The sequence below is a fragment of the Mollisia scopiformis genome, assembly GCF_001500285.1.
Source record: "Mollisia scopiformis unplaced genomic scaffold LY89scaffold_21, whole genome shotgun sequence".
In the NCBI taxonomy this organism is placed as follows: Eukaryota; Fungi; Ascomycota; class Leotiomycetes; order Helotiales; family Mollisiaceae; genus Mollisia; species Mollisia scopiformis.
The window spans coordinates 1,004,346-1,022,247 of record NW_017263601.1 but is presented as its reverse complement, the minus strand read 5'-3'; the positions used below and the strand labels follow the sequence as shown (position 1 = coordinate 1,022,247).

General features: G+C 47.5%; 7 protein-coding genes across 7 annotated transcripts; 4 read left to right on the top strand and 3 right to left on the bottom strand.

Moving 5' to 3' along the window:
* Positions 1-536: 536 nt before the first annotated feature.
* LY89DRAFT_592685 (MFS multidrug transporter) lies at positions 537-2,638 on the top strand (the record flags this gene model as incomplete). The annotated part of the gene is made up of 9 exons (XM_018209711.1): positions 537-809; positions 858-934; positions 982-1,033; positions 1,084-1,258; positions 1,311-1,334; positions 1,381-1,452; positions 1,501-2,007; positions 2,052-2,215; positions 2,264-2,638. The coding sequence occupies 9 exons, from the start codon at positions 537-539 to the stop codon at positions 2,636-2,638; spliced, it is 1,719 nt and encodes a 572-aa protein (XP_018066987.1).
* Positions 2,639-3,226: 588 nt separating this feature from the next.
* LY89DRAFT_653129 (MFS general substrate transporter) lies at positions 3,227-4,539 on the top strand (the record flags this gene model as incomplete). The annotated part of the gene is made up of 3 exons (XM_018212235.1): positions 3,227-3,402; positions 3,450-4,322; positions 4,375-4,539. The coding sequence occupies exons 1-3, from the start codon at positions 3,238-3,240 to the stop codon at positions 4,537-4,539; spliced, it is 1,203 nt and encodes a 400-aa protein (XP_018066986.1). The 5' UTR covers positions 3,227-3,237.
* Positions 4,540-4,841: 302 nt separating this feature from the next.
* Positions 4,842-7,414, bottom strand: LY89DRAFT_653126 (AAT family amino acid transporter, variant). The gene is made up of 8 exons (XM_018212234.1): positions 6,656-7,414; positions 6,530-6,606; positions 6,395-6,479; positions 6,085-6,342; positions 5,908-6,035; positions 5,553-5,859; positions 5,114-5,504; positions 4,842-5,063 (listed from the first exon to the last, which is right to left on the bottom strand). Exons 1-8 carry the CDS (start codon positions 6,918-6,920, stop codon positions 4,952-4,954), a joined length of 1,623 nt encoding a protein of 540 aa, XP_018066985.1. The 5' UTR covers positions 6,921-7,414; the 3' UTR covers positions 4,842-4,951.
* A 577-nt stretch (positions 7,415-7,991) lies between these two features.
* LY89DRAFT_673579 (uncharacterized protein) lies at positions 7,992-9,245 on the bottom strand (the record flags this gene model as incomplete). The annotated part of the gene is made up of 1 exon (XM_018213369.1): positions 7,992-9,245. The coding sequence occupies one exon, from the start codon at positions 9,243-9,245 to the stop codon at positions 7,992-7,994; it is 1,254 nt and encodes a 417-aa protein (XP_018066984.1).
* A 4,672-nt stretch (positions 9,246-13,917) lies between these two features.
* LY89DRAFT_559112 (uncharacterized protein) lies at positions 13,918-14,364 on the top strand (the record flags this gene model as incomplete). The annotated part of the gene is made up of 2 exons (XM_018208432.1): positions 13,918-14,056; positions 14,105-14,364. Coding segments are annotated over 2 exons (399 nt in total), but the record flags the coding sequence as incomplete, so codon positions are not given.
* Positions 14,365-15,662: 1,298 nt separating this feature from the next.
* On the top strand, positions 15,663-16,112 carry LY89DRAFT_738400 (uncharacterized protein; the record flags this gene model as incomplete). Its single annotated transcript, XM_018220369.1, has 1 exon — positions 15,663-16,112. One exon carries the CDS (start codon positions 15,663-15,665, stop codon positions 16,110-16,112), a length of 450 nt encoding a protein of 149 aa, XP_018066982.1.
* Positions 16,113-16,328: 216 nt separating this feature from the next.
* LY89DRAFT_738399 (uncharacterized protein) lies at positions 16,329-17,465 on the bottom strand (the record flags this gene model as incomplete). Its single annotated transcript, XM_018220368.1, has 1 exon — positions 16,329-17,465. The coding sequence occupies one exon, from the start codon at positions 17,463-17,465 to the stop codon at positions 16,329-16,331; it is 1,137 nt and encodes a 378-aa protein (XP_018066981.1).
* Between the last annotated feature and the right edge of the window lie 437 nt (positions 17,466-17,902).

Below are 17,902 nucleotides of genomic sequence, written 5' to 3'. Positions count from 1 at the left end.
ATGGACAACTTAAGACAATCCTGCGCCTAAATACCCATACTCAAAGTGTCGGCAAAGCCAAGTTCTCAAACGACACTCGGAGAATGGTTGGATGCATCAATCTTTGATAATGGAGGCTGGAAGCTAGTCGCAGATCACGACAACGGCTGCACATTCACTTGGCAACATGCAACATATCGGATCTTCCTCTAGGCAACGATTCTTTGTACTTCTCGACGAGATAACGCGAGACTATATGAATTTGTAAGAAAAATGTTGAAGCGGCGCTTCGATAATCGCCGCCTCCTGCATTGCTCAAATGGCCGTCCGAAATCCCGGTCCCGTCTCCGTTCCGACCTATCACAACACACCTCAAAATGTAGAGCCGGGTCATTTACGAATGTCAACACCCGACTTAAACAATATAATTCTTTACTTTCTTCCCTCTTAGAAATGTATTTAGCTACAGGTCCCACCGCTCGTTTTGTGTTCCTGTCCTTCAATTCAACATCGCAATCGCAACTTCCTGCCCGCGCATAAGCTCTCCCTTTGCGAAAATGAGTATCACCACTCAAGAACTAGAAAAGCACAGCAAAGAGATCGATCCGGAAGATCAGACTTCAATCGAGGCTCTACAAGATGCAGAGCCGCGCCTCGAATCAAAAGATGGCCTTCAATCCACCATTGCTGCAGAGCCAAAAACTTCTAGTGCTCCCGACAACGAGGATGCGGATCCTGAGTACATCAAAGGCTTAAAGTTGGCAATTGTGATCGGAGTCGTGGCTCTTGCTTCATTCACCATGTTGCTAGATACCTCTATTGTTGTAACGGTCAGTCTCCTGCAGCGGAAATCTTGGACAATATTGATATCGGTGCAGGCCATCCCTCGAATCACCAGCGATTTCCATTCTTTGGATGACGTTGGCTGGTACGGAAGTGCATATCTACTTTCAAAGTATTCAATCTCTCTCACCTCTCTTGAGTATACTGACAATCGTCCAGTTCATCTTTGCAGCCACTGACCGGCAAATTCTACCGTCAATTTAGCTCCAAGGTAAATCCAGCCACTTGCTCTGATAGGAAGCTCCTAACCCTTGTGATCAGTGGACATTTCTCGTCTTCTTAGGTATCTTTGAGCTTGGTTCTCTGATATGCGGTGTCGCTCAATCGTCGAAGATGCTCATTGTAGGAAGAGCTGTTGCTGGTATGGGTGGGTCGGGACTGATGAATGGAGGCTTGACAATTCTAGCTGCTTGCTCTCCGCCTGAAAGAAGACCTAGTATGTACCACACAGGAAAAGTGTTCGCAATGCTGACTTCGTATGATTGTAGCTCTGATGGGTTTCCTCCTGGGCTGTGAGTATTCTACCTTAAAATAATAAACTCTTGCTGATATCTGCAGTTGCACAACTCGGCATCCTGCTTGGACCTTTGCTTGGAGGCGTATTGACACAGTACACTACCTGGAGATGGTGTACGTTCCTCCACCGAACCCTTCAGAGCCATTGCTAAAATTTCGCAGGCTTCTTCATCAATCTCCCCATCGGCGCCGTAGTCGCAGGTATCCTCCTCTTGATTCAAGTCCCTACTCGACTAGCCGGAAAGGTACCCCTTACAGCAACCTTCCGCTCCATCTTCCACGTCTTCGACATCGGTGGCTTCCTCCTCTTCGCACCTAGCATTATCATGTGCCTTCTGGCTCTCGAATGGGGCGGTTCAACCTACCCATGGGATAGCGCGAAGATCATTGGACTGTTCTGTGGTGCGGCAGGGAACTTTGCATTATTCTTGTACTGGGAGCATAGGAAGGGAGAGGGAGCCATGATACCATTGGCCATGTTCAAAAACAGGATCGTGTGGACGTCTGTCGTCGTTGCGTTCTTCCTTGGTGCTACGATGCTGATTACTTCGTACTATATGGCGATATACTTCCAGGCCGTCAGAGGGAGAAGCCCAACGATGAGCGGTGTTGATGTTGTAGTTGGTATCGTTACAACGTTGATTTGTGCTGTTGGATCAGGCATTCTAGGTATGCTAGGCTTTATCTCCATGATGGCAGATGCTAACAAGAAGCAGTTGGTCGCATTGGCTATTATCTACCCTTCGCAATCGGTGGTGCCGCTCTCAACGCGATTGGTTGCGGCTTGATATCAACATGGACTCCGACCACCAGCACAGGAAAGTGGATTGGCTACCAAATCATCGCAGGCATTGGTCGAGGATCTGGTATGCAAATGGTACGTCTCCTCACCCTTCTCAACGGAAAATACTAATATCTCTCACAGGGTCTCGTTGCAATCAGTGGCGCTCTAAGCGCAGCAGAAAATTCTATCGGCATGGCACTTCTCATCTTCGCTCAACAATTCGGAGGCTCGGTCTGGCTGGCCGTCGCTTCTACAATATTCACCAATGGTCTTAACAAATCCCTCGCAAAATACGCACCAGAAGTCGACCCAAAGGTTGTTGTCAATGCTGGAGCTACTGGTTATCGATCCGTTGTCCCGGCTTCAGCAGTACCGGGAGTGATTCAGGCGTACAGTCAGGCTGTAAATTATGCGTTCTATCTTGCAGCTGCGTGTGGAGTTGCCTATTTTGTTTTTAGTTGGGGCATGGGATGGAAGAGTGTGAAGAAGCCCAAGAAAGTGGAGCCAGCTGTGTAAGATATGGTGTTGTCGGAATGTTAATAGGAGGTGCTGATTTGGTGTATGATGCCGCTTGACGATGGTCGGTTGGGAGCAGCCACCGAAAAGTATACTTTGTAATTATAGCATAGATTCTCAATGGAGATGCATCTCACAAGGGATCCGGAATCTTTGATCTGCTCTTGGATAATGACGAGTGCTATTTCAGTCTCCAATGTCTGCGCCAAGCACGGTAACGTACGGATACGGAGTTCGTCGACCCCACATCCACCGACATCGCCCATCAGGAACTTCAAGTCTAAGCAATGAATGGTAGTCATAGTCAGAATGACTAGTAAGTGCCTGCATAATCCAAACTGGAGATCATCATCTTCCGAAGTCAAAGGTGGGAAGGTCAGAGCTAATGAGCCGGAATACCGTACCCCACTTTAGATGATTTTCGCAATGGAGATTTTTAAAGAACGGTGAGAATTGTTCAAAAGCATTTGATACATCTGAAGTACTATATGGCTCGTCATTTTCAGACTCTCCTTTCTTTTCCTTGTTTCAGTCATTATTCGAGATCATACATTATAGATGGTTGAGTTGAGGATATACATTCTACCCCGCACTTCATAATGAGAGACGCCCAGACAGAACTACAAACAGTGTCCGTCAATGAAGAACCTCCCATAACACCACAGCCACTGTTCGACATCGATCCACCACCAGATGGAGGTTATGGCTGGGTACAAGTAGGCGTGGCATTCACAATCAACACATTCACATGGGGCCAAACAGCCGTAAGAACTCTCCCCAAATCCCCAACACAAAATCTAACAAAACAAAGTCCTACTCAATCTACCTCGCTCACTACCTCTCCTCCAACCTCTTTCCAACCGCCACCTCCCTCGACTATGCCTTCATCGGCGGTCTCCAATTCGCCATCTCCCTCCTCATCGCTCCCGCCGTAACAGTCCTCTCCCGAAAACTCTCCACCCAACCCCCCATGCTCTTCGGGATCTTCCTCCAAACCCTCGGCTTCGTGACCGCTTCCTACGCCTCAAAGATCTGGCATCTATACCTCTCCCAAGGCCTTCTGATCGGTCTCGGCCTAGGCTTCATTTTCGTGCCCAGTACACCCATCCTCTCGCAATGGTTCAGCAAGAAACGCTCCCTCGCGATCGGGATCTCGTCTGCGGGCTCAGGAGTCGGGGGACTGCTATTCTCGTTCGGGATTCAGGCCATGATTGATTCTATCTCTTTAGCTTGGTCGTTTAGGATTACTGCTATTGTGTGCGGGGTCATGAATCTGCTTGCCGTGGCTCTGATACGGAACCGGAATGCGGCTGTGAAACCGCCGCAGTTGGGATTCGATACTAAGCTTTTGTTGAGATATGATGTTTTGTTGATGTTGGGTTGGGGATTTTTGTCCATGTTGGGTTATATCACTCTTCTTTACTCGTTGCCGAATTTCTCGGAGAGTATTGGGTTAAATAAGAATCAAGCTGCTGCGATTTCCGCGTACCTGAATCTGGGAGTCGCTATTGGGAGGCCTATGATTGGGTTGACGAGTGATAGGTTGGGCAGGATCGAGGTTGCGGGGTTCATGACTTTCTTTTGTGGGGTGACCTGTTTTGCGATTTGGATTCCGGCGAAGGTTTATGGCGTTACGATATTCTTTGCTATTATCAGCGGTGCTGTTGTAGGTGTGTTTTGGATGGTGAGTCTTGCTTATCGCTGGGTATGGATGGGCTCTACTAAAATGTTTGCAGACTGTCGCTCCTATTGCTGTTGAAGTGGCGGGGTTGAGCCAAGTCCCGTCTTTGCTATCGCTGATGTGGATAACGATATTCTTGCCTATTCTATGTAAGCTCAAGGGAGATCGATCTCGAAATAATCACAATTTACTAATCAAGCTTCAGTTGCTGAAATTATAGCTCTCAAACTTCGGAGAGAGGGGTCGACGAACGAGTATTTATACCCTCAAATATTCGCAGGATTATCCATGATTATTGCAAGTGTTTGCATACTTGAACTCTGGCGTTACAAGCACGCGAATAATTTCTTGAAATGTGGATTGCTCAGTCGGAGAAGACGGAAGTAGCGATCAGAAGTTGGGAGATGATTCCGCAATGTAGGTACATCCATGTCGAAAATCATATTGGCCATGAAAGTGGAAAAGGTTTTGGAAAAGGGGGAAGGAGATGAGGTACTTATATTGGGACGGCATATTCTTTGTACACATTCAAGAGACTTGTGTATATATTTTCCTGTGTGAAAGTTCAAGATAAGATCTTACAAAGCCATCTACATCACTTGGCGATCCTCTCCAAACATGAACGACAACCTTCAGCGCCGGAACTTCGAGATTATTTTCGTAGCAAACGACACAGTTTTCTCTTCTTCCTTGTCCTCTAGCTTCACCAATCGATCCGAGAAATCCATCTCACTAGTCCTCACCCTAATACAAATTAGCACCATCCTCACTTATTTACTTCCGAGAACACTTACCAATGCGTGTTATGATACCATTTATACCCGACAAACAACAATATTGTAGCTGGAATGGTGATATAACTTGCGATAAAATTCCTCCAATTAAACGGATTCTCAAAAGCCGTGAAACCTTGAATAAGCAAGATGAAGATATTCAAGAACAAATTAAATCTGTAAATCCAAATTGTCCCCCAGGCTTTGAAAGGATAGCTCGATTGAGAGATGCCTTGTTTGTCCATCCCTTTTCGAACGCGGAGGTGAGTGAAGACGATTCCTGCCCAGGCGATATAGGCTGCTGAGCCACCGACGGAGGTCATGTAAGCGAAGACTTGGCCTGCTGTGACTTTGAGATTCATGAGTGCGAGGAGGCCCCACGTGCATGACGTGAGGATGGAGACGTATGGAACTAATTTTTATCAGCATTTTTTCTAGGTCTCGAAGCATGGATACTGACCTCCTTTCTTCGAAGTGATGGCGAAGAACTTTGGCGCACGCCCTGTCAGTGCCAAGGAGTACAGAGCTCGAGACTGTACATAGATACAGCCATTCCCAGCAGAGATGAAAGCGATGATGATCAGCACATTTACAAAATCAGCTGAAGATTTCCAGCCTGCATTCTGGAAGGCGATGGTGAAAGGTGACGAAGCGGTTTTGGAGGTTGCGTTGAGCAGGAGAGGAGAATCGGATGAACAGATGATTCCTTGGAAGAAGATGATACCCATGTAGACGAAAAGGATGCGGTAAACGACGGTGTTGACACCCTCCAGAGGTTAGCTTTGAGTGCGTTTCTTGAATGGAGCGCTGCTGACTCTTGGAATAGATTTCCTTGGATCTTTCGTCTCTCCTGCCGCGAGGGAAATAATCTCCGTTCCAACGTAGTATGCTGAAGCGAGAACGAAGACTTGACCGAATCCGTTGATACCATTCACAACAGGACCTGGTTAACATTTAGCAACTCTCTTACCAAAGAATAAAACATCATTTACCTTCCGGCGGCGTCCAATAACGGAACCCGATATATCCATTTCCAAAAGCTCCAACATTAACCAAGAAGGAGATGAAGAAGCAGACAGCAAGCGAGATAATCTTGAACCACCCAAGATAGTATTCCAGCTCACCATAGACCACTATGCCAAGCGTTGATAGCACTGAGAAGAAGCCCCAGAAGATGAGAACCCACGCCCACATAGGCATCTTCTCGTCGGGGACCCAGTATTGAAGGATGAGAATTGCGCCATTCCATTCTGTCGGATATCAGAAGCTGTTTTTTGGCCAGGCAGTGGCTGTTTTTCTTACCACTTCCCAGGAAGACACTCCACATAAAGTAGTACATCCAAGCCATTGAGAAGGAGAATGCGGGGTCGACAAATCGATTTGCTTGCTATATCGCAGTCAGGATCTTGTCATGGATTCTCGTCTGGACGTACTGACCTCGATAAAGCCGCCCGCAATTGGGAAAGCCGTTGTGACTTCACCAATACTCTGCATCAATGCCCAAACCATGAAGCCTATATTCCGTCAATCTTTCCCTTCCTAATCTGCTTTTAATTTACCTACCAATAATTCCGAAGCCAATCAATGCTCCCAGCGGACCAGAGAGATAAAGCGCATAACCAAATCCATAGAAACAACTCGCACCGATGACACTTGCCAATGAGATCAACGTAACATGTCGACCCAACAGACCTCTCCGCAACCCATCTTCAAGAATAATGCCATTCTGAACATCGGTCTGTTCCGTCGTCTCAATTGGCACATTTTTCTCGATGGAGACGTCCTTTCCCGACGATGTCGAGCCTCCAGCTTCGAATTCCTTCGACATCTTGAACGAGTTCTCACAATTGGCGACGAGAACAAGAATCTAGATTGGGTCAGATCAGTGTCCAGGATGTGTGTATATATCTATCTCTCTTATCAGAGTTCGCACAGATCGGCTAAGCCCACTATTGTTGCCCGTCAATGCCTGCTCGTACTAGGTGCTCGCCACGTGCAACTGGAGTTTTCCGATGATAACAGAGATAACGCCGCAGCGCATCAGAAGTCTAGATGTGTTAGCAGGAGATAAACGTGTATGGATACCAGACTCGCGGATTGCTCCGGAGCCTCGAAAGCTCTGGGACGGTCGATACTCTGTCTGGAAGTTATTCGCGACCATCCCCGGCTAGATAGAGAAGTGATCCACGATATGATATCCAGAGCGAAGAAGCACGACCAATCACGTAGAATTCTAATCACGCTCTAGAACTCTGAGAACTCGCAATGGGAAGCCATTGAATCACGCTCGAGAAGTTTGAGATCTCGTAATTGGGAACCGTCCACTTGGGTTTGCTCAAGAAGTTCTTGGGAACGATGGGGCGAAACTGTAAAGGTGGGGATAAATGGAGCGGGCCGCCGTCACCCCATCTTTGCAATCTATTGCATAGAATTGCCGCTTTCGATACAACATGAACTTCTACTCGGGGGTATTCCTGATGAACGAAAACACGCAATTGATACTGCACCTATTTCTGGCGAACAATTTTATCTTCCAGACTCTGGCCTCTAGCATTCGACCAGTAGATCATTCCTCGCAGCTTTTGAGATAGATTCAAGCCTTTCTCTCATGTGGGTTGGTCCGAAAGTTCGATAGGTCCTAGGCCAAGAGCCTGGACCTTGAGCGAGCTCTTCGTCCATTGCGAAAGCATATGTCACCGTTTGAAACTCGACGCCTGCTTGCGAGAAATAGACTGCATTCTACCACGATCAGATGACTTCGCGACACTGTCTACACAATAGCATTATAATACCACGCCTCTGAAAAGGCCAACTGTAGCCAACAGCTGATTGTTCGTCCTCCACCACACATTAATATCGCCTAAAACCAATCTCAACAAAACAACTACTATCAGGTGTGTCAAAGTGCAGCACCAATCTCATCTCTACTTCCTTTTCTAGAAGCTATGGTGCGCATAGCTCGAATGGGCGATATGCGCTTTGAGGTGGTTCCTTTCTCTTCGTTCTCTTTTTGTGACGACTCTTCATCAAGTGCTTGCGTCAATGGCGAAGTCCCTGTCCTTGATGGAGAGGGATCTTCAGCAAGCAGAGGGCCAAAGGCCGACACTGTACCTGCTGATCCCTCCAGCCATCGTTCAATTTGATCAAATGGCGCTTGGTCATACTTCGCCAGGGTCTCAAGTGAACATTCTGGGGATTCACACTTCGGAACTGGAGATTTCGGAGATCGAGGTGATTTCGGCGATCTCGGAAGAGGGGGCGTAGGAGATCGTGGGGGTTGATGTGGAAATCTTAGAGGTGGAGAGTATGGCATGGGTGGGAATTCAACTGCCGTTGATGTGGTGCCCATGTTCAGATGAAACTTGGGCAATGTGCTTGGCTCGAGAGTTGGCGAGTCGTCTCGATCAAGAGCGAAGAGGGGACACTTGCCTGGTTCTTGCGGCGGGGCTTGTGGTGATGGGGTTTGGTTTGGTGAGTGCTGTACAGGAGAATCGTGAGGTGTTGGAGGTGGCCTTAGAGATGTTTGTGATTGATTGATAGTAGGTGATCGTGGTGAGCAGACGCTAGGTGAAGTGGGCGCAATGCTAACCGTTGGAGAGATCGACCAGAATGATCTGATCTGACGACGAGTAAAAGGGTCTAGAGACTCACTTCTTCGGATTGGTGTGATAGAATACAGGGGCTCTGGTGTCTGTGGCCGCCTGGTTTGCATCGTATTCTGGGCAGTCATGGGCCTTGATTCCGACCTCGTGTATGAGAGTTCAGAGAATGGTACTCGTGGAGATTCGAGGTGGTTTACTTGGCCGTTGATGATATGAGGATATGACACGGCAGGTCGAGAGAGGGGGTATTGCACCGGACGGATACTTGGCAGAGTTCGTGAGCGCTGAATGGAAGGATGATAGAGAGGGTGCGCTCCAACAAGTGCGGCCCGTGAAGGAGGTTGCGGCATGGAAGGGCTGAGCGACTGGAAACTTCTGGTAGAGTAGGAGCCATCTTTCAGATTGTCGTCAATCGGCCACATAGCTCTAGCTTCTCTGACTTCCACCTTGCCTTCCTCCAACTGCTGTTCTCGCTTTCTACACATCCGCCGAGATCGCCGAAAGAGGTAGAAGCTGGTGGCAAAGCAGAGCAACAGCAGAATTACAGACATCAAGACCAAAATTATAACATGTTCTCGGTGCGTCTGCCAAGACAATTCAGTTGGAACCGTAGATGAGGACTCAAAAACCTAGGTACTATTAGGACATCAAAGAGCTGTTATAGGGACGCTTCAAGAGCTTACACCTGCTTGAGAGAATGTAGGACTGACTGAGGTCATCCCGGCGTCTACTTGTTTGTTGTTGGTAGATGGTGTAGTTGATTTGATTGATGTTGATAGAGTTGTGGATGGCGATATCGATACATGTATCATTGATGTTGTTTGTGAGGATATCGGTGCCGAGGAAGTCGATGCTAAAGATGTTGAGGATAACCGAGAAGAAGATGGAGCTGTGGTGGCTACTGCAAGGCAGTCTGTAAATGATAAAAGAGTGTGATGGCTTTCGAGCGTGCCGTGTTGTGACATTCTGATGGAGTCTGGTGGTGTATTAAAGAATAGTGTGATATTGTTGCTGTGTCGAGCAACACATGTCCGATGTAGACTGACAGCTCTATGAGTTGGTTTCCAAGAATGAGTTGACGGACATTGAGCTGGACTTTTAAAGTCTTCGATCGTCCTGAAAAGATTGTAACTTCTATGTGGTCGAAAGCCGTGAAAATTTGGCCAGGGTTTATATCATCTGCTCGGCGACCTGCAGTGTCTTTAACAGACGGACGAACTCAACGGATATAACAGTGGTGGAGGTCTAGACCGAGCAGCCTGCATGCAGAATCAGAGTTTCCTCAGAACAAAACAGCATGGCCATGTTGATCAGGCCAGCAGGGCCTAATGGTATGTATTGGTTAGTTGCTGGCCAAACAAGACTTCAGTCCTCAATAGTGCATAAGATTTCCTCTACATCTCAGGAACATGCAGGGGGAAAAGTGAACCCCAGGCAGGTTCGTCCGGGTCAGCGAACGAGATCCGAAGTGGGCCGAGTACGACACTTGACGTTGATGACGTCCTCTTCATGGGATTGGATCTTCACTGGGGTTTGGTCATAGCTTTGAACGCAGCAAGGAGCATAAGATGCTCCGGAGGTACTTCCCGTGAAGCTTGGGCAGTTGACACCGTCCGCAAATTCTGCTCATGGTGAGACCAAAATGCAAGCCTGCACCCTGTACTATACAATTTCTCGCTCAATAGTAAGAACGGAAGGACCATCTGACAAACTCAAAAATCCGGACCTCTGATCATAGAGGTGGACGCTTGCTCTTGTCCCTTCATGCTCAACTTTGCGAGCAACTGGGGCACCCTCGAAGCGCCCTGCAGCGGGCGTATGTTGGCCAATTAAGGAATTCGTCCATATCATTAAGCTTTCTGGATTCCACCGGGCACCACACTGGCCTGGCAAGTTTTGATCGCCGGCCGGTTCGCTTCATCCCTTGGCACGGAGTCGCTAAATAGAGTTTGTCTCAAGGGAAGCACGAACCAAAACAACTCGCGCCTCCGCAAACAGTCCTTGGCTAAAGCTTCCCCAGATACGTTTCAGAATCGCACTCGACGCTTGCACAGTCGTGAAGAATCACGTGAAAAGGCACAAGCATGCTCCATGCAAGCAGCCTTATTTCATCCGTAATATTCAGGACCGGCATCGAACAGAAAGAGAACGAAGAGCGCGTACGTGAGTGGAAGTTGGTGCCAAGAGAATTTCATTGCAGCCTCAGTCTCAATTCTAACATGTCCTCTTCAGCGTTCCCCTTTGACGCATACCGAGCCAAGAGTGAAATCGTCTGAAATCGGGAAAGACGGTATGCAATCCAAAGCAGTAGACTCTTATTTCTAATCGCCGGTGGTATCTGACCTTGACTTTCACGGGTCCTTGCCGTGGTCGAGAGGGCTTCGCATGAGTCTTCGTCTTCACACTCGAGAATTCCACCAAAACTTCATTTCATTGAGGCGATCACAATAAGTTGGTAGGAACATGTAATATTAGCCGATCCGAGTGTGACAGGCATGCTCGAGCACCACTGAGTAATTGCAGTGGCTCACGTGATCACCGAGGGGTTCGTTTCGAAACAGTCTCGGATCAAGGCGGATCGACCGAACTACCACGTATGTAGGTGTGCTTTTACGGGTACGCGAGTACAGATCAGAGACCGAACTTCAAGGCGTTCGTGCAAAGGGCATCAACGGTTCGTTGGGCATCAACCAATTGACGGTGACAAACGTCCGCTGCTCATTTCATTCTGTTGATAGTCGCAAACGATCAGGAGCTTCTACGAAAGCTTGATGCGAACAGTTTGAGTACTAGCAAGTTCGGACTCATCGAAAAGCTTTCAAGTGTCGAAGGCTCATTAGTTTCCGAACAGTTCTTCGGGCTTTCGAACTATCGTGCACCAATGCATGTCTCAAAAGACCCTAACCCTCGCTCCAACCCGATGTCAAGGAAAGTTTAGACCGTGTAAATCTAAGCCCAAATCGAATCGTTCATCGGGCAAAAGAGCCTGATCAAGAATTCAGTCCGCTGACCGACTGAACTCTATTGTAGGTCACCATGGATCCCCAGCCAAAGCTTTTGTCCTTCCAATGGAGCGAAGCTTGCGGAAAAGAAAGCCTTTGATTCGAGCAGAGAAGTATGCAGGGCGTCTTTTTGGATTTTCATGTGCAGAAACAGCCCAATCATAGTGCGGTCCGCCGTTCTAGCTGGCTGCGCTAACCTTGCTCAAGGTCGCTGCACGTTCGCAAGGGTTGGAACACAACCGTGCTTCGAGTAAAAGGCTGTTGTTAAGCTGTTGTACACACCTATAATGCTCTGTGCTAACAAAATCCGAAAGAGCCGACATTGAAGAACAGGTTCTGCCACATCTCGCGGTTTTGAGCTCTGCATCACGAAGACTCCCCATGTGGCAACCTGATCAGGTGCCTTGTCTCGAAATATACTGTCGTTGAGCTAAACTTGAGGTTGGGGTCATCAGAACTCGCGATAAAGTGCAAACGGGTCAAGTAAAAGCATCATCGATGCTCGTGATTGCAACCAGAGGTTCTCTGTCCAATGAGAGGCATTCGTCCCAATAATTCAAAACCGATTGCCATAGTTGGACATAAACCGTAGATGTTGAGCTAAAGTCTCGTCTCCAAGTCTACACATCTCGATGCCCCAAGAAAATTCCTTATCAAGAGACTCCACAACACTTGAGCGCGGAGGACGATACCAGATGAAGAAAGAGCAGCCGATGAGATGGACTGGCAGATCTTTGTTGCAAGTCGCCGGTTCTGCACAAGGTATTCTTGCATCATACCAAGATTGTCAACACCAGTGACATTCCACCATGCATATACTATGCTAGCTTCCCAGCTTCCAGAAAGTCTTTCTCGCCACTGATCACCAATGAGAAGCCATATTTCGAGTCAGTGAGGGTTTGTTGCACGTCACGATCCTGCACAAGGTGTTCATGCATCGTAGCAAGATTGAAGGCGTTGTGTGATTGTGCCGGCATGCATGTTTATCCGTCAATTGGCTGGTATGTGGCTTTTCGAGCTTCGTCCCCACGGCAGAGTCCCAATCGAAGGCCCGACATGGAGACCAATCTGTCTAGAGAATGAATTTGTTGCACGTCGCGATCCTGCACAACGTGTTCCTGCTTCTCTGAGATTCGTGGTGGAGGTTCATGCAGCGGTATCACACGTCCTGCCCTCCTGTTGGTGGCTCTTGCCCACGTCATTCGAGTCTAACTGCCATCGAAGCCAGTGAGAAGCCATGTTGGTGACTCGTGAACCGCTGCAGAAGTTTGTTGCATGTCGCGATCCTGCAGAACGTGGGATCTCTTCTTCGCGAGGATGTTATCTGTTACTGTGCAAGGCAAAGCACATGGTGTGGGATCCTGATTCGCTACCAGAAGATCTTGAAGGCTGGCATGCAGTTTCCAGCGACCGGGAAAGAGTATGCGAGCATGCAGCAAAGAGGTGTGTGATGAGTCCTTGGATAGGCTGGAAGAACGCAAATGTCGGTGAGGTTTGAAAAGTCTTGGGATGGAATAATGTTTCTCCGCAGACCCGATGTTCATCCACTCGGCAGGTAAGGTAAGATTGTATTATTACTCCAGCCTCCCTCTCCTTTTTAAATATAGAACTTCTCATTTTGTATTGTTCATAACTTCTTTGACTTACTCAATTTCAAAGTCTTACTAACGAGAATCGGCCGAAATCCAATGGCAACTTTCAATCGACCGAAGAACCTGGGTGAGACTGCGGGGTAGTTTGGTATGTCACCGACCATCACTCTGGCCAAGTAGCAATCTGCGCTCTTTGAAAAGAAAGTCCACTTTGTCCACCCTAGATATGTGGGTTCGGCCTTCCTGACAGTATTTAGCCAGTACAACAGGCAGATGCAAGTACGTGCAGCCGTCGGGGTCGACGGTGCTACCTGTAGACAGGGAACGGGAACTACCCCGCAAAACGATGTACAACTCGGAACGGGAATACAAGACGGCATTCGAAAGCAAGGTACAAATTGACATGAGTGATAGTGAACAATTGACTAAGAAAATATCTACGGCCCTCTGGTTTTCACAAACTAGAGCTTTTCATTCAGAAGCTCAACCACCAATAGTCACTTTCAAAAGTGTCACTCTATTCATCTTTTTCTTTATTTATTCCGAGACCACATATCAAGATGCTCGGCTCTGCATTATTCCTCGGCCTTTGCGTTGTTACTAGTGCTTTTGCTGGGCACACTGCCACACCAAAACCCCCGACTTTCACATATCTCTACTCTAGCAACGTAACGCTGGGTCCGACAATTGACTATGGCGCCGGTCCCAGAGGTCATCGTGTCGCTATACCTATCACAGGCGGTACTCTATCTGGACCAAGGATCAAAGGTTAGTCCTAATGATCTAATCATCCTGTCTCTTCTAAAGTCCATGAAGGCAACTTTATTAATCTCGGCGCTGACTGGGGCGCGATCGACAATTTGGGTGTCTTCAATCCAGATACACGATACGGTATCTTGACTGATGATGGAGCAAATATCTATATTCAGACAAGCGGGCCGACTCAGAAAGATGGGCATACCCACCTGCGCATGATCTTCGAGACAGCAGCGAATTCTACATACTCGTGGCTGAACGAGATTGTGGCCGTCGGGATCTTGACTGGAGGGAGCGGATACGTCTCCATTGATGCGTGGCAGGTGGAGAGTCCATAATCGAAAGGCAGGACTTGGCGTTTCGTCTGTTGCTGGTTACAAAAAACTCGGCGTCGTTCACTCTGGAAGATGTATCATGCATTGGGACAGAACAGGTCAAAATTTGAAGGGAAGCCACTTCTACTACTTGGAGTTCTTTTCTTGGGCATTGGCAGCGTTCTGTACTTGTGAATATATACTGGATGACAGCACCATCCAATGCAGAGAACATAAATCGTGGGATGCTAGGCATTCTCTTTCTCTCTCTGTCGTGCTACTGGAATTTTTTCATGACAAATTTCAAGTTCAAGGAACTATCAAATGAGTTCGAGTTGCATTTAATTTGTTAAACCAATTAGTGGTGCTAAGGCTGCAGGAAAAACCTTTGTGTTTTAATTGGCGAGATTTCTGGAAACGAAGAAAACGAGTAGTGAAGAGGTCGGCGAGTTTCTAAATCTCCTGCAGAGTGTCGAAAGACGACTCTGGCCTTATTTTCAGCCTATTGCAGCCTGATCTACTCTAAAAATCTATCATAGTTGATTAATTGTCCTCGGTGAGCTGGTGTAGCTACGCACAGGTGCACCTCAGCCTCACGACGCAAATTCCTCTTTGTAGCCCTTTCCGGGTTTTGCCGTTGTAACACCTGCCTATCTTGGGGAGTTTATATTACTCGCCATGCTTAATCATTGTTGTTTAAACTTTTGTGTGAGCCTCACCTAAAGACAATTCACAGACGCTTAGGTGACAGTGGCTTCCTTCTGGGTTGAAATCACAAGCTACTAGTTTATATTGTGATACGGCCTTCCAAGAGGTAGGATCCTCCAGCTCCTACCAAGGATTTCTTCATGTAAAAGGACCCCTCTCACACCAGTCCTACTTTTTGATCAATCATTCTGATCTGGTTTTGTTCGGCATCCTGCTATCCACAACGATATATAGAGCATATTTTAGACAGTGTCTTTGGCTTCACCTACGGACATTCCAATCGCAAAATTACATCCAACATCTATTACTTTTTTCACGTTACCATGCGCTTCCTCGCTGCTCTTCTGCAATTCAGCGCCTTGTGGCCTGGACTTACAGCAGCCTACACAGTCTCAATTCGATGCGCAGCACTCGGGCCGACACAAACCTCAGCATCTACCAGCATTTACAACGGCATCAACAGATGGTTTGCATCCTCCCTCACCGGCCCAACCTGCAACCAGCACGACAGCTGGATATCTGGCTGTTACGCCAATCACCACGTCAATACCGTGTGCCAACTCGACGGCAACTATGCCGTTTGAAATTCCACCAAAATGACCTGTACCTCGTACGAAGCACTACGTTCCACAGCACTGGCCAATTGTGGTGCTGGAAGCGGATATGCCGACTGTGCATGCGGTGTATACGCCGTTTCGACTGCGGGACGTACTTGCCTCATCGCCACCTATTCATATCACGCGTCTGGTCCTGGCGTGATTGCGCCGGATGGTAACCCAGCCGAATTTTTTGAGCCTGGTTTTACCTACAATGGTCATAATGAGTTGCGACGAGAGACTATGGAACTTGTAGAGATTAGCAACGACACATATGTTCCGGGCGAGGTGGGGATTGTACAACTTGGTACTGATTCTCAGGACAACGCAGCTTCAGATACACCTTCTTCTCCTAAGCTTCCATATCCTTATGTTGCTAAGACAAATGCCGAAGGCTCTGCCACAACTTGGTCGCTTGGATATCTGGGCAGCTGTTCATCTGTTTCTTAGAGCGGTTCTGATGGGTGAGCCTTCCGCTCCTTGCCCCCGTGGAACTCACTTAAGATTATCATATCATGTTATCTTTGCGTTGCTATTTCTAGTTTAGTTTATGTTTGGCAGACAAAGGCTTCCCTTTGGTATCACTGAAGGACTGGGCTCCCAAGCACGTGAATTTACATCATAACGGAGTCCATTGTACTCGTGTATCTTTTTCTTTGCGCGACGTCAATAAAATGAGCTCTTCTTCCTCACTGTGCAGCTTTCCACTCCCCGCCAAATCGTGCATTTCCATTTCAGTGCTGGCGAGTGGTTCGAAAATCTTGATGCACGATTGGGTCGACCCTCATTCACGAACAGACGCATCTCCACCAGCTCAACTCCCTGTTTTCTCAGCCGCATCTCCTTGAACAATACCAGTACTTTAGCATGATTCATATATTTAATTGATCGATCCTCATCTTCCTTTTCGAACGACTCCTGCTCCATCTCACCATACTGCACAGATGACTCATCATCTGGAGATGGAAATCTGAGCGTGAGATTTCTCAATGAGGGAGCTTTGACGATTGCTTCGAGTACTGTACTGTCTATGGACATATTGACTCTGCTACTAAGCCTAATGTCTAGCTCCTCAAGCTGAGATGCTGAAAGAACAAACTTCGAGACTAGATCGTCGCGAATGAAGCCAGCACTTTTATCGCTATCTTGACATGAGAGGTGGCGCAGCTCTTTTGCGAGATCTGGAAAAGCGACCAGAGTTTCGAATAAAAGGATACTGGCGCTCATTTGTTCGTCTTCGAGTGACAGATACTGGAGAGGTTGTGATGTGTTCGTTATGAAGGAGATAACCTCTCCTGGTTGTGCGTTTCCATGTCCAACTTTGACGGTTAGTGAAAGGTTTGTTAACGCAGGAAGAGTTGCTCCTTTCAATTTCTCCAGAGTCGTGTTCCATGGGTATGCCAGTTCCAAAGTATGGAGATGACTCCAGTCCATGACCTCTAACCAGGTTTCTAGGTTCGCCTTTCCATCGTCTTCAGGTCTATCTGCATAAAATGGATGCACTTGATCGTAAATATTTCTTCCTTCTTCATCCAACATCCGGCAATCACCTTCCCGATATTGTTTATATGGGCGCCGAGTCCAAGCATCTCCTCCATCAGCTCCACTATCGAAGCAATACCCCTTCACCCTCAAAACATCCAAAGGTTGGAACTTCATGTGAGGATAATATGCGAATGGAAACGCCAACGGTGTACCACCAAGTGGCATGCAATCCAAACGAGTTGGTTCGAAATGGCTTGATATGTCCAGATGAGTTGGCAGTTCGAGATTCAACTCTCTCAAATTAGTTGCATTCGCCATAGCTACGAGATGAATTCCATTTCCTCATAGTACTGAGCCCAAGTGTAGTCCAACTTTCCGTGCAGACTGTACAGCAGGGGCGAGGTCATGATCGTCGAATCTACACTACTCAACGAGTAAAATGAGTAATAAAGCCTAACTGTGTTCTTCATCTCCTCCAAATATTTCAAAATTGGCTCGGGAATGGCCTCCCAACTTTCCCATCTCACGATCTCCAAGCCTCCTAGTTTCGAGAAGACATGTTCAATCAGAGGCAGTTGTCCGAACCATTTGCGATCACCAGACCCCTTAATCGTAATTTCTTTGACGTCGTTCCTGTCAAATAAGCCCTTCGTTGGACTTGCTCTATCACTGATCAAGAAGTTCAGCCAAAGTCTGCTCTCTTCTGCTGTTTGATGCTCCGAGAAGTCGAATGACATAACTGCTATCGGTGAAGC

Excerpts from the sequence above, each read along its gene's own strand:
- LY89DRAFT_653126 (XM_018212234.1), bottom strand. The coding sequence starts at position 6,920 with ATGTCGAAGGAATTCGAAGCTGGAGGCTCGACATCGTCGGGAAAGGAC. Across the intron at positions 6,607-6,655 it reads GATTGGCTTCGGAATTATTG|GCTTCATGGTTTGGGCATTG; the intron begins GTAGGTAAATTA and ends GACGGAATATAG. Across the intron at positions 5,860-5,907 it reads CAAGGAAATCTATTCCAAGA|GGTGTCAACACCGTCGTTTA; the intron begins GTCAGCAGCGCT and ends TAACCTCTGGAG.